The 16,299-nt window shown below is 37.3% G+C and overlaps 1 protein-coding gene across 1 annotated transcript; it reads right to left on the reverse strand.

The window, feature by feature from the left end:
- Nucleotides 1-11,511: 11,511 nt before the first annotated feature.
- LOC132984496 (uncharacterized) lies at nucleotides 11,512-16,042 on the reverse strand. Its single transcript, XM_061051381.1, has 2 exons — nucleotides 15,964-16,042; nucleotides 11,512-14,672 (listed from the first exon to the last, which is right to left on the reverse strand). Exon 2 carries the CDS (start codon nucleotides 13,771-13,773, stop codon nucleotides 12,748-12,750), a length of 1,026 nt encoding a protein of 341 aa, XP_060907364.1. The 5' UTR covers nucleotides 13,774-14,672; nucleotides 15,964-16,042; the 3' UTR covers nucleotides 11,512-12,747.
- Nucleotides 16,043-16,299: the final 257 nt, after the last annotated feature.

The following is a 16,299-nucleotide window of genomic DNA, read 5'->3' on the forward strand; positions in this document are numbered from 1 at the left end:
CCACTTATTTTTCAGTAATCACAGAGTATACCCACTTCTAAATCTCCTCTGATTCACACCATTGATTGATTGACCAAATTCAGTAGTTCGCTACAATTATTTCCTAGGATGGTGAAGGGATGACCCTCCCTACTCTGTCTCTGATTGACTAGTACGTACTAACTGAATGTGCATGAATAGTCTCACATGTCACTGTTTACAACAAAGGCTGTTTTCCCTCTGCTAGACGGGTAACCTGAAAAAAAACATTTTGAGGGGTCACCACTACACGACTAGGGATAGGAGAAAAGCACCTTCTAATCCTGAAATGCCAAAAAGAGAGTGCAAGGAAGTGCAGTCTTTGAATAAGGAGTGGTCAGGTAAATTAATTTAGGCTAAAAAGGACTGACAGGGTGCAAACAACATCAAATCGATGGTGAGGAAAGGAGAAATGAAGTGAGGAAAATGAGGTGGGGTAGGTGAACAAGGTTAGTGATTAAAGGTAACTGATATTTACTACTACAACAAGAGAAAGAATAATACATGTATATTCAAGGTAACAAAAGGAACGATTATAAAATAATGTGTTTGAGTAATCACTTAATTTTAAAATGTGAACTTTACCATAGCCTACCAATCAAATTGTTAACTTTTGGCCAATGAAAAGCTTTTATGAAGACATTTATGTTACTATAGATAAATATAGACATTATAAACTCAATACAAATAAGAGACTAAATAAGAACAAACAGTAAAATGAGGATTATAAAAGGAAACAGTCAATGCTCACAGACTTGCTTCAGTTTCAGCCACTGTTTTACTTGTTGTTTTACTTACTCTGTCATTTTTTTAAATTTCAGATAGAAATGTGTTCCAGAGGTTGTTCCTTTTACTGAGAAAGATAACTTAAGTAGATGATTTCCAGGGGAGGTGATTTGTTACTATTATCTAAAGATGACAAGACTCCGACAACTAGCCCTTCAACCTATATGATGTTATGGGTTGTCTGTCCATACCCTCAAATACGAGACACTAAGAGATTTTTAGTTTTTAGCCATAATTCTAAACCAATCACTTAAGGCTGTCCTCCAAGCCTATAGTTCCCCATATTCTATGATATACTTACACCAAAACAAACAAACAAACAAACAAACAAACAAAATAAACATTTTATGTACTGGGCTTTGAAAGAGCTCTATGAAAGTATGACTGCAAGACCCCATGCCTATGAAATGAGAACATTTAAGTTTTTGGCTTAGAGCTGAACGACATACATCGTTGGAAAGGTCTCATCCTGGAGAGTAACATATGTGAAGATGAGGTTTCAACATGACCCCTGTGAAATAATGACCTTTGAACCTTGACCCAAGGGCATGTTTGAAGGCTTATAACTCAGCAACAAAAGGGGCTACAGACATGGGAATAACTGTTTTAGAGAGGTCTTGGAACAAAGTACCATGTGAGGGTAGTCAGCTCACCAAAACAACAGGGGGAGCTGCTATATATGTTTAAAATACATTTTAACAAATGTATCAATTATTTTTTAAATATCTGATAACGTAAATGTGTTAACCATCCAATTAAACTCCCCTCTGTACCCTCAGTTAAATATATATTACTTCTTAGGTAAGGGAAACACTGAGATTTGTATAAAAGACTACAATTCCTCAGAGTCAAGTCATACAGCTTGATACTGAATGGCGCCATAATTGTAGTCTTTTCAGTTTCCAGAAAAAATGTTGTAACTAGGATTATAAAAGGCTTACAAAAGATATATTCACTGAATATGTCACGGATCTTGTGTGGCCGAAGTATTTATTGCATAGTACATATATGATCTATGTTAAAATAAAGTACATATATCACATAACTTCTGATATTTTGACTGTTATTCTAGAAGCAGTTATTTCGGTCCGTATGTCTGTACATCGATAGCTATTTTTATGGCGTTTATCTATGAATAGGGCAATTCTATACAATCATAAAAAGACTTAAGATTATTCATACATACTCGATTAAATGTATAAAATGGTAGTCATAAAGCAAATACCATATGGTTGTAAGCTTACATTTATTGGTTGTGCAGTTTTTTTCTTTGGCAATATTAAAGAAGATATATGGCTGTAGATTGATTTATTACTCCGTTGATAGAAAAATTTGAAAATGTAATTCTGCAAAATTTCAGTCACTTATATGTTCTGTCCACAAAGGATATACAATGCCATGTGCAATATACAGTATCTGCTCTAATTTGTCTTTTTTTTAATAGTCTTTCTTGAATGCAAGTTGTTTGTTGTTGTGGATATCTTTATGTTTGTGCACTTTGAGGTGAAGCATTTCTAATTTCATTGTACAGTTGTATACTGACAATAAAAGCTTTCTATTTCTATTACAATCTTATTGAGATACAAAAGACAAGTCCACAATTCCCCAAACATATTTTATTTTCAAGACAGAAAAAAAACAAAATAGCACCTCTGCATAAGATATCTACATGCCTTAAACCACATAGTGTTGTCCTTACCTAAAGTACTGGCATGGCATATTAGTGATAACAGTGATAACAACTGGACACATATAATCAAGACTCAATATTTGTACTGATCACTGTGCATTTAGAGACCTCTCTTCTGAGATGTAGACATAAAGCTACAGCCATGTGTAAAAAAAACAAGCGGCACCCTCCTGTGTTGGAAAAATGAGACCTATGTGGAAGCGTAAAAAAAATGCAGTTTCTGAGTGTCCGCTTGAGGCTGGCTCCATGAGATACAGAAGTCATATACACAGCCCATACTAAAAACTCAATTTTAATAGCGGAAATAAACTTCTTTACAATTCGTTTACAAATGATTTAGGTCTTATTAGTTAATGTCTTTATCAGCAAATATTCTACAGGGATTGAATTTATTTAATAAGCCACTCATTTTGATTTTATGAAGGATACTATTTATTAATGACATGACCGATCTGACTGCAAGCGAACACATTTTAGTGGTTTGTAATGAGGCTAAAGACTCGCCTCAGCTCCAGCTCTTTGCCTGTTAGGTTGACCAAAGTTTGCCAGAGGTAGACAGTCATGGATAGGCTACAAAAACAGCTCTTCAGAAACCAATGGGTGACGTAACTCTGGCTTTATAGTTCTATTGACAGTCTATGATAATTAAAAAAAAACAATAACATCTTCTGATGACACAACACAGCCTCATTTATTCACTCCGATGAAGCTTACTGAAACCTGCCTAATTTGTATTGTTTTTGTGTAATTGTTCCCGACATTTCAAAATATTTGCTTCAACCCACCAGATGAGAACCACTCATTCACACTGTTTCCAAATCACTCTCATCAGAACTCTCATAATCTACTTCATTATGGTTCACTAGTATCTCCTCAGGCCCATCCTCCAGAAGAGAGGATGCCTGGCTGTAACTTGAGCAGACAACTTGGAACTTCTCCTCGACATCTGCAAGCCTTCTCTGAAGCAGACATAGTAGCCCACGATGCCCCTCTTCAGTGACACTGCCTAGAAAAACAAAAGAGAAATTACATCATCAATTGAATGTTGCCCAGCTAGTCATAAACTTACTTTCATAAAGAACGACAGCTATAGTTTTAGTGCCAAGGAATTAAAAAGGTAACAATTAATAGTCTCAAAGTGATGATGGACCTTCTGTTTTCTACAAATGTTCTCCAATTTGCTATTAAATATGACTGATGTTCTTTTTGACACACCAACTCCAGTTAGGTCCATTCTTCAAGATATATTTTAATTTATATTTTTTACAAACAGACCTTAAACTGGCACCAAGATTAACAACCTAACAATAAGATGTCCTTTAGTGAGACGTTTTAAAATGATAATGAAAAAAAATATAATGAAAGTCACTTTGTCCAGCCTTTAGCTTGTTTACCACCTCTTTTCTGTCTTTGTTGTCAAAATCAGGCCCAGAATGTAGCTGAGCCAACTCTCTTCCCCTCCTACTTTATTACCTTGTATCTTCAGCTTCCTCATAACATTTGTGAAATACCATGTTCTACAGACAAATGTATCTACATTTCTGATATGCTGTAGGAGTGCCATCGTCACTGAAGTTAATTTCACTACATAAGATAATCAGACTATGTTTGTTCACAAATGGATTTGAAGACCTTCAAGTAGGGAGATACCATTTTTTGCATAATTCGCTCTACAAGTAGGTAGGCCCAACTGGGTACTGCCTGGAAGTATTTCCCAGCAACACAAATGTACCTAACAAAATAGAAATTAGCAACAGGGATTATAACTAACTCTTGATTTCTTAAAATGAACTGTCTTGGCAGAATATTATCTCAACCTGTAAAATATAGTGGGTTTTCGCACGAACAGACTATTGACAGGTTTTGGCCACACTTAAATTGAGCTGGAGTTAATTGGAGTAAAGGAAATTGACCTTAAGAACTGATTCTATAGTGGTTTTCCCTGTATGGCTCATGATTCTGGACAGCAAATGCAATAGTAGAACTTCTGCAGTGGGGGTTGCATGGTGTCAGATATGTAAAGCTAGCTTCTTACCACTGCTTCTACCAGAAGACATTTCTTCTATCATCGTCCTGATGATTTCAGCCAGCCTTCTGAGGTAGGTGCAGTGCTGTCTCATCTCTCTCATCAAAATGATCTTTTCCTCTTGAAGTCACACTTTTGACATGAACACATCAAAAATCTTCTTTTTGGTGAGGATATTGCTGGATTCTGAAGTCATACAAGAGAAAACAAAGGTTTGATCCGTACATTGGAAACAAGCAGGCACCTGCAAAAGCCATTGTAAACAACATTTCATATTATCTTTAATATAATATCCAGTGTTTCATCAAAATAGAAATAGGCAATGATGCACCTCCACAGCAAGAGAACATGTAAAATAACAGTAAACATTGTGTACACACACACACACACACACACACACACACACACACACACCATTGTAGAACTTCATTATTTCCATGACTTTCTTCTTCTCTTTCCCGGAGTTTCCTTCGTCTAAGGTGCCTAATTTTGTTGCTGTCTATAAACATACAAACAGAAAACACAATGCATATGTATGGGGATATCAGAAAACTAAAAGACTACTTCTTAAAACTGAATAAACAATCAATTAATCAAAATGTAAGAAAATTAAATAACTTTCTTTTAAATCAAAACATAAGGTATGTGAGCTGTAGACTTCTCCATACAACAACAATCCAGATGATGCATCTGCAAGTAATATAAATGGCACATTTTTTAATGACTTATCAACTTACCAGTGTGATTTTTTTATGGACACCAAGAAACATTTGTTCAATTGACAGCTGAAGATTATGTTGGTCGTCACCACGGGTAGCTGCAGACTCTGACAAAAACAACAGCAAGAATATCAGTATTCAATTGTTATTTAATTTATGATCAAATCAAAGCCACATCACAAATAGAAGCCAGTGAAAATACAGCTCCCACTGGCTGTCATGTTAGGAGCATGCCAACTAAGCTATGCTGATTTAAACCAAAGTCTATTATGTAGTAGCCTAACGTTGGGATATATAGAAGCCGTAGGTTACTAATCTGGAGACAAATGTCAGAATCATCGATGTCATTGACTGATATAACCAGTTATTCAATAGTCCTCCCATACTGACCATAGACAAAATACCTCCCCTCCCTTCATGTTAGAGGGAGGCCTGACAAAAGTTAGGATTTATTAAATGGCCCTTTGTGTACAAAAGATAAAAAGCTAAAACAGAAATGGGCTGACAGGTGTTACGGTGTAAAGAGTGACCGCGTTAACTGGAGACTTTCAGCCGAACGCGTCTGTTGGTGTCCTGCTCACAACGGACGCTGAAACGGATAGAGCCTCTTTTGTTAAATCATTCATTTACAGACGTATCTAAAGAGGGCATTTTGAGGCATTTGCGTGGAAACCTTTCGTGTTTATCAGCTGCGGTTACCGCGAAGAGCACGGTCGCGTTAGGCTGTAAGCCATCAGATGACACGGTCACTGGTCACACTGTAACACCGCAAGTTAACACAATCACTGTTTACACAGAAACAGGTCCAAATACTGATCTATCTAGTACTGGGGGATATACTGCTTCAACCTTAGCTAGATATAATATTAGCCCAAGTTTATCAGGTTTAATTTGAGAAAACGTTAATGTAGAGAGAGTCTTTAAACTAGCTGGGCAGCTAAATGCTATTGCTAAATGCATTTTCATTACGTTACTACTTCAATTTCCTCTCATGTTAATAACCTTGGCTCTCTACCACCAAACGACATGTATTTAGCATGAAAAACAGTCATAGACAACCTCAAATATTACAAACTTAGGTTAATAATAAGTTAATAATAAATATTAATCCCGGGTACTTACCTGACAGGTTTGGAATACACTGAAATGCTTCTCTTTTGTCCGCGATGGATGTTGGCATTGAGTAAATTATCGCCCCCTGCTGGTACGGCACAGATCACAGGCGTGTACATTTGACGCTGAAGACAGGCAATGCGTGACACTGACACGCATCCTCTAGTGGACCAACGTGTCTATTACACGCTTTGGCATGATACCGGGTTGGACAGGGGGGGCGTGAAAAGTTTTGGGGGGGGAAAGACGAAGAAGAAGAAAAATTCCAAACAATGCACTACGGTTAGCGCAACTAGCAAGTAAAGCTGACAATGAATCTTCATCAGATGTCATATCAAAATCAAAGACAATAAAGTATGACGAGTCATATCTCGCCCTCGGCTTCACCTATACAACGGTGGGTAACGAAGAGAGACCACAGTGTGTGTTGTGCTTCAAAGTATTAGCATCAAACGCCATCTTGAAACAACCCATCCCGCACACACAGAAGCCTGTTGAGTTCTTCAAAAAGAAGCTTCTCAGCTGTCATCAGCAGAGCACCTTTACCAAAGCAGCCGTTTTGCCGTCAAATGCTCAACTGGCGTCATATAAAGTGGCATATAGAGTTGCTAAGTGTTAGAAAAGCCACACACCATCGTTGTTCATATGGTCTCTACTATGATTGATGAAGCAACAGCCATTAATTAAAAACTATCCCTCTGTCAAACAATACTATTGCAAGACGTATTTATGACATGTCAAAAGACATCGAGGAGCAGCTTAATGACAAGATACGGGACAAACGTTTTGCCCTGCAGGTGGATGAAGCGACCGACAGTAACAAGGACTGCTTATTAATAACTTATGTCAGATTCATCGACGCTGATGATCTGAGGGAGGATTTGCTTTTCTGTAAATGTGTGATGAATAGAGCCACTGCAGCTGAGCTGTTTAATATCATCGACACTTAGACTAGACCCGTCAAAGCCCAAATTTGTTTCTGCACTGTGCGAGGAGATGGGCTCTGGTCACACTGCTTTATTGTTCCACAGTGAGTCCCGGTGGCTGTCACGAGGAAAGGTTTTGTCCAGGGTGTTTGAACTGTGGGATGAGATCAGAATCTTCTTGGAGGAAGAGGGGAATGAACTTGTCCACAAGTTTAAAAACAACAACTTTCTCATGAAACTTGCATATCTCAGTGACATATTTCAAAAACTCAATGAACTAAATCTGCAGATGCAGGGCACCAAGACACACCTCCCACAGGTGGCAGATAAAATTACATCTTTCACAAGAGACCTGGAGATGTGAGAGCAGCGAGTTACAGATGGGAATATAGACTCATTTGAAAGCCTGAAATCATTTATTGAGGTGAGTGTTCAGTTGAACGTTGCAGTTAGACTCTTTATTGCTACTTTAGAATTGGCTTGATATTTTTGTTTAAGTTTAATCTTCACACATTGATGCTGCCATTCTTTTTCTGTTTTGGCAAATCTCATAGAAATTCTAAAAATACAGATCTTTGACTGCAAAGGATGTTATTGTCAGTATTTTTTGTATACACACACACACACACACATATATACACACAAAATGTATTTGGTAATGTGTGGGGGGGCCCAAAGCCATTTTTATGTTCGTGGGGGGGGGGCTAAATAACATTGCTGCAGTCCCAACAACAGTTAGCTCAAGGTATTAGCATGCTAACGTTATAGCTTCTGTAAACAGACACGAGAAGTCTGAGAAACTGTTTTACTCACCACAGAAGATGACTTAGAACAAGGAACAGCCGCAGACTTGAATTAATGCCGGCAGTCAGTTGAATGGTAGTGGCTTCAGTCACTGGCACACCGGCCCTTTCCGAATTGTCACAGTTCAGTAGGCAGTACGTACTTTTCAGTATACTGAACTTTCGTGGTCATTCAGTATGCATTTTTTGGGTCCACCTCAGTATACTGAACATTTCAGTATGGATACTAACTTCCGAGTTTTATGCAGTATGGATCGGATGCATCCTTTCAGGAAATGAATTGTATTTTACCACCCACAATGCTGTGCGAAATTAAACGTAAATCGTCACTTCACGAGCGCCTCCAAATCAAAACAAACGAGCATGGATTAATTTAATCAATTTTTAATCTAGAGTTGAAAGTCCCGACTGAAATCACTACTTTTAATTAACAACAGAAAATATAACAAATTTCTGCATTATTATAAAACCTTTCCCCCTCTATTTAAATAATGATTTAACTATTTAAATGCGTCTTTATTGGTTTACTTTATATTCTGTATATTACTGTCTTTCATTTGTACTTTCCTTTATGAAGGCTACTGTATGTTATTTAGTTATTTAATCTGCCTTTTGCTTGATTTACATTGTGATATTGTTTTTTGTTTACCTGACTGTATATGTGCATTACTCCTCTTCCATCATTTAAAGGGGAAATTACTTTCTTACCTGAACCACTGAGTAAAGATAGTGCAAGCTTTGTCCTCTCAAATGCCATCTCCTTCTTGGATGTCCCAAAGGACATAACTGGCAATGCCGGAAAGGCCTCCATCATGGCCTTTGCCATCTACACCAACACATAAAATGAAGCGTTTCATCTTTATTGTGTTTCACAAGAATAAAATAAAAAAAGAGTCATTATAGTGCTTTATTATGGACTTTGACAATGGATTTCTCAAAAAGTACACAGTAAAAGTACTTCATAGTACAGGTGCATGTAGTCTTAGAAGTATTAAGTCCAACGATGTCAGAATCATTGTCTACTTATGTAAGAACATATTTTTTTATATTTTTTCCCCAGGAAAACACCTTATTTTGAAAAACGGAAGTTTCCGCAGACTCGCAGTATTATTCTCAAATTAATTTCACCGACCTCCGAAGCTATTCCCTGAACAGTATTTGTTTTGCTCCCGTTTCATACATGTGTATCTCAGTCAGTTTTATGGTAAGACCTAGGCATTTAGCACTTGACGTCATCGCTCTCTCTGTCTGTTACTGCTGCTCGCTCTGGAGTCCGGAGCATTTACCATAAAGATCAGAATACGTGAGCACTTCAAATTTAGGGGCGGCTCACTTCACCATGTAAAAGCGAGGAGCGGCTGGCTTGACCGCAGTGCTGATTTCCTATAAATAGAGGAATAGATATGGAAGCCCATTTCCGCCAGTTAAAAAGATAAAAATGAAAGATTTTTTTTTTTGCACATATTAAGTCATAATTATGAGATAAAAAGTTGAAATTATGAGATAGTTGAAAGGAAGAAAACTTACTAAAGACAAACAGTAGCTTTACTTTGGTGTGAGCTCTAGCTGCTGTTTAATATGATATGGATTGTGAGTACATTGAGACTTACTTTAAACATGGTTATACCACAAATGAAATATTATCTTTGCTAGCGGATTCGCATGGGATAGTGCTAAGCAAACGCACCCTTGAAAGGATTTTAAGGAAGAAGCAGCTCTGGCGAAGAAAGAATAAAACTGATGTGGCTGAGGTGGCAACCTTTATTGAGAATCAACTGGAAACATCTGGTCAGTGCCATGGCTACAGATGGATGCACCAAAAATGTTGGTTACATGGGATTGTGACTGACAGAGAAACAGTTTGAGTATTGCTGCAGTTATTTGATGGTGAAGGTGTTGATGTCAGGTCAAGAAACAGACTGCGGAGGCGTGTTTACCACAGCTGTGGTCCAAACTATGTTGGGCATATTGATGGCTATGACAAGCTTAAGCCATTTGGAATTGCAATCAGTGGATCCATTGATTGGTTTTTCCAGGAAGATGATTTGGCTTGAAGCTTACAAAACAAACAATGACCCAAAGGTCATCGCTGGCTACTATATGGATGCTGTGATCAATGCTGGTGGTTGCCCTGCCAGAATCAAACTTGACTTGGGGACAGAAAATGGCCATATGGCTGAAATGCAGCAGTTTTTGCATTTTTCTGAGAACCAAGCTGAAACAGACAGTGTAACCTTTGGTCCAAGCACTGGAAACCAGCGGATAGAACGATGGTGGTTAACCTTGAGAAGTGAGTGTGTCCAGTTTTGGATTGACCTGTTTGACAAACTGAGAGAAGATGGCTACTTCTCAGACAACTTCTTGGACAAGTCCTTCATCCAGTTTTGCTTTCTTCAAACAATACAGGTAAGTGACACATTAAAATATTGTCCAATTATATTTTTAAGAGACACAAATGACCAAGTGTGATATAGTCATTGCCTTTATGGTGTATGGAGACTAAAAAATACTATTTTTTTTGTTTTGTGGTTAACAAAGAAATCATGATGGTTGGGGTAATTATCAAATTAATTCATATCATATATACAGATACTGTATATGAAATAATTTTAGAATTGTATGATAAATGACATCACATGATGATGTCAAAGATAGGTTTTTTGACATTTTGATAGCTGTTATATTATGCCTGCAACAGTAGTTGCAGTGCAAAAAAATACAATTTACTGGTATTCATATTATTGTGCGAGCCCCCTGTATCACAAGCAAGGACAAATCTCACAGATAAAAACCAACCATGGGTCAGGACTACTAGCCAGGGCAGTAATTACTAATGGCTTATATTTTATGCACTGACTAAATATGATGTGCCTTCTAGGAAGAACTTGATGAGGTTGTTCTGACTTGGAATAACCACAGAGTCCGTCAAGTCCACAACTCACGCTCACCTCATGGACGTCCCTCCATATTGCATGCAGTCCCTCAACTGTACGGAGGCAGGGATTGTTTGCATCATGTGGATATGGAGAAGATTCAAATCTGCCTTGAAGAGTGTGTGTTCAAGGACTTCCCATGTGATGAAGATGTGTTCCACATCTGTGTGGACCTAATGTCAGAGTATAATCTAAATTTGACCAATGATGTGTTTGAAACAGTTAACCTGTACATCAGACTTAGGCAGCTGATCAACAATGAACTGGACCTAGATGATTAACTTTCCCATAGGCCTGTGTCACTTTGTATATTCCCCTTTTTATGTTTTTCTCACAAACACAGTTTTCTTACATGTGTTTTGACCTGGGAGGAATGCTAATGTAATTGTAGTTACCTAAGAAATGTTAAAGATATACAAACTATGTTCAGTGCATAAAGTTCTTTGTTGAACTGACATTGACTACTTGTAAGAAGTGAGTAAAAATGCAAATTCACACATTTAGAAACATTTTTTTAATTAAAACATTTCTATTTCACAGTATACAAAACTGCTATGTTTTTATTTTAACTACAATGTAATCTAACTTATACAGCAGATAGTATATAGCAGTAACAAAGTTATTGGCTTATGGAACAGTTGAGAATGCCTTGCTCTCTTTTGATAACCAGCAATAACAGCACCTGAAAAAATAGTGCTTGAGATGTGAAATGACAGGAGTATTAAATCAAAGGTACCTGTCTTGTTATAAAGAAATAACTTACATAAATGTGCTGGAAAAACTCTGAACTGAAAATAATGGATGTACCAAGAAAATAACACAAATATTTCATTTGATAATGATTTTTTATCATAAGCTAATGTTTTTTAAATTAAAACAAATATGTGCATTTGGAACAAAAAAAGGTTATGCAAACATGACATATAATGACATTACCCTATCGTATCAATAAAAAAAGTATAAGTAGGTAAACTTATGCAAGATGCAAGCTCTCTAATGTATCGACAATTGAAGTGAAACTTGAGTGAAGCTTAAAGTGGGGATTTCCCAAAAATAAGACGGAGGCTTGTTGTTCTGTGTTTGTGTTATGGAGCCAAGGTACAAGAAGATGAACAAATGCTTTCAAGCTTCAAAAAACACCAGTTGTGAATGTGTCAAAGAGAGCACAAATGGTTAAGTTCCTCCATTTTTCTCTCTCATCAAAAATTACCATTGACATTAGAACAAGAAATTTATGTTATAACCGTAATATGTTGTCTGAAATAACTAATTTGTTGGTGAAGTCTACACCATCAATCTTAAACATCGTACTTAATAAAGGTATTCACAGTACTCGGCATTGAAACATACTTCTTTAAACTTCTTAAATTGAAAGCAATGATGAACAATTTAAAAGTGGCAGCAGAAGAATGTTGAAAGCATGTTAAAGGACCACTAGGTAGAATTTAGGGAGATTTATAGTCAGAAATCAAATGTTATTATTGTTTAATCATCAGAAACTAAGGATTGTTGTGTCTTCTTTTGTTGTATTCTATTGGTTGCCAGTGAGCAACCTCACCACAAGGTGTCACTAATTTCTACACACTGGTCTTTTAAAACTGTGATACTAAAGTAAGGTAAAACATGGTATCTGTAGTTATTACTTTAATACCCAAATTTCATCTGAAAACCTACAAACCTAATCCTGAGCCTATGAGGTCAGTCAAGCACATTTGGGCTGAAATCTTTTTATCTTAGATAATGTCCATTACCCACACACTGCTTTCTAGGACTTTGTTCATTTCATGTCGAAACTCTGGGTAGCTGTCATAACTGACTGGCAACTCCAAGAAACAGCCACATGTATGAGCAACAGGTCTTCTCTGAAATCCCTGAAGTTGTGAGAAGGTGACAGTGATGCTCTTGCCTGTGAACAAGTCTGATCCAGTGCAAAATCTGAGGAAAAAGGAGAGGTGCTGGGTGTCTGACTCTCTAAGATATGTGCTTACATACTTAACGATTTGTTTCTCCTTGGCATTCTGGGTACTGGGGTAAATAATTGATCTCATGATCTTTTGTGATGTTGGTTGTAGCTCTTCATAGATTGCTGAAATCCCTTTGAACTCTGATCTAATGGGTCTGAGCATTTTCTTCCAATGTTTAATCACAAAAGAAGGCTCCTGAATCAGTTTTTGGTGAGCAAGCTCCTTCAAGATTTGCTCAATGTTATCTGCTGTTGGAAGCCTCCGGCAGTTGTGAATATCCATAATTTCCAACAGTTCTTCCTGGTCAACATCTTCAAAATGTAAACGACATGATTCAAGGATCACTCGCTCAGACTCTGACACATACTTGAAAAAGATGCTCACAATATCACTCTCCACAAAGCCCAAAAGAGCTTGTTCCAACAGCATGGGTGCAAGTTTTACAGGAAGGTACTTCTCTTTTTTCCAGCCAAATGTGATAATTCGTCCTACACTTTCCCATTCTTGTTCACGAAAATCATGACGTAGGTATGGCACTTTGAAGACATTTCCCAAAGTGCACTGCTCGTAGAAGTCATTCCAAAATTCTGACAGGACATCCCTCAAAACACCTCCATCATCCACAGCTTTTTCAAGCATTCCATCTGGTAGGATAACTTGAAAGTAAAGGTTATCCTCCATGATTCTTTCCTCTGAAAAAACTTGAATAAGTTCTTTAAGAATCTGTCCACGATGAAGAACAACAATTTTCTTTAGTCCTTCTCTCTGACGGGCTTGTTCCTGTCCTATATCCATGGAAGGAGGCAAAGGTGGTTCCTGAGGCAATGTATCATCAAGACTGGAGTACTCACTTACATAGACGCTTTGTGTGGGGAAAGTTACAATGTCACTATCCTCTAAGACATCCAAATTAAGTAATGTTTCATGTTCAGGGAAACTACGTAAATCAGTTGGGTCAACCGTGGTGTAGAGAAGGGACACACTCTCACTTCTTGCATCTGTAAATACTGTGCTGTTTCCAACGAAAATGATATCTGGGGTATTTATCTCCACATCTGTTGCTTCTGCTGGAGAGCTGTGATGGTTATCAGATCTAACATGTGTGTTTTCACCTTCTGTGGTTGCATCACTATCTTCCTCCTCCAGATGTACAGTATGTCTTGCTTCTTGGTTGTTAAATAGAAACGTAAGAGAGGTAACTTTGTCTTTTCATACAGTTCCCCAACTGTAATAGTATCGTCCAATGGATGCTGCTGAAAATCGGTCAAATCAATGTCAAAATCAGTAAGGGTACCCTCTGCATTTTTTCCATCTGGAAAAAACAAGTGCAGAGCCTTTTCTAGTAAGTTCTTTTTTTTACTTTCCTTTGAGACACTCTCTTTTCTGGTCCCTCCACCCTTTTTGGTGCGTACCTGCACAAATCCTCCTTCTCTGAAATGCATCCATCCTATCTCAATTTTTCTCTGATTCTTTTGGGCGTTCTTTGGAATAGTGTGATGTTCTCTTTCAGGCACATGATCACCCTTGCTTCTTGATAGTTTTCCTCTAAACCGCTCAAAAACCTTCATCTTGCGACTCCTTGGTTCGTGTTCCTTGCGTCTGCAGTATCCAAAAACAGCCAGCCGATCACCATATGATGGCAGATAATCCCTTAGCTGTTCATCTGTCATGAGGTTTATGACACTGGTATCAATCTAAAAGGGAGAAATATTTAATTAATTATTTGGTAAAGTGCTTTCAATTATAATAATGAACAACCTGCATAAAGCCAAACATATTTGTGAAGCTGATCTCAACTTTTGTTTTTTAATATTAATATATGATTCAGTTCCTATATAAGTACCTTCTCCTGTTCCATTCGCTGTATGTCTTCCTCAGGCACATGCCTGGACCTTAAGTAGTCACTGAGCTCATCCATCTTGTTACAGTTCAAAAACCCTCTGCACCTATGTTAAATAGAATTAAAGCTCAAACATTATAACCTTAAATACATAAAATCTCTGACAGTTCTTTTCTACCAAAATATTTTCCTTTGTAGTTTTGGTTTTTAAGCATCTTTCCAGTCAATGTTTAGATAATATATATAGATATAGATATTTAACTGATGTACATATCTTTGATTTTTTACTTATTTTTATTTTTATTTTTTATAATTATATTCCTGTTTCCTGTTTTCTTGAGCTGTTGTAATGAAAAAAATTCCCCCATGGGGGATCAATAAAGTGTATCTTTATCTTTATAAGCAAAAACCTTTTGTTTTACAATGAAGAAAGGGAGCAGTCTCATTTTGTGTTTCATGTTTCTAGTAGTGTTTTTTAAAAATAAGTCACCTGATCAAAACCTGACCCATGATGCTATTACAAACTCACTACTTAAAATGGGTAAGAGGGCATAATCACTCCATTTGATTTAATGTGAAGCAGCTTATGACAGCACTGATTGATCAAGTAGGCCTACCTTAAAAAAACTATAGCTTGTAATAACATGCATAGCTGGATGTTGAATCAGTTATCAATAAAATACAGAAGCCTTGATTAACAACATGCATCTCTTCAAAATGTAAACATGTTTTTGTAAAATATATATATTTGTAAAAAAGAGTACCAATGAAACGAACACAGGTGTCTGGTTTGTGGGGGCCGGGGCCGGTGAGGAGATGAAGCAGCTATTCAACAGATTTCGGGTGTTCATGGCTTTAGGTTACATGTATCCTGATGACCCCCTTACTCCTTACTCAGAGAGCAATGCGGAGGCAGATAGCCGCCTCACTGCAACACTTTGTTTACGTTTCAGGGACACCATCTAGTACCGTGAGCGTTAGCCTACTGTGTAGTAGCCTATAGGCTACATTGACATTTGAGTCAACGTCAGCGCTACGTAAACAGTAATGTAATGTGTTTAGTTCTAACGACAACCGGATTAAAAGACACAACTATTTGGGCTATCATGCATCTAACATTTATTACATTTGGTAGAATTAGTTACCTTGTTTAGGATTGCATAGCGTGGCTGGGCGAGTGAGGGGATGCAGGGACTACAATGCTAGCTGGATCACATGACTTTATTATCTCATAATTATGACTTAATATGTGCAAAAAAAAATCTCAATAAAGCCAAGTTTTCATTTTTATCTTTTTAAGTGGCGGAAATGGGCTTCCATAAATAGAGGAGTGGGGGACAGAGGAAGTGAAAGTACAGACTCCATTTTAAGTCGACAGAAGTGAACAGAGAACTAAAGTGTGAAGTGGGGTGAGTTTTTATCCAGAGTTTTTATGTTTTCACTTCTGTATCATAAGATTAAGATTTACTTTTATTGATCCC

Source organism: Labrus mixtus, chromosome 12 (genome assembly GCF_963584025.1).
Source record: "Labrus mixtus chromosome 12, fLabMix1.1, whole genome shotgun sequence".
NCBI classification, from domain to species: domain Eukaryota; kingdom Metazoa; phylum Chordata; class Actinopteri; order Labriformes; family Labridae; genus Labrus; species Labrus mixtus.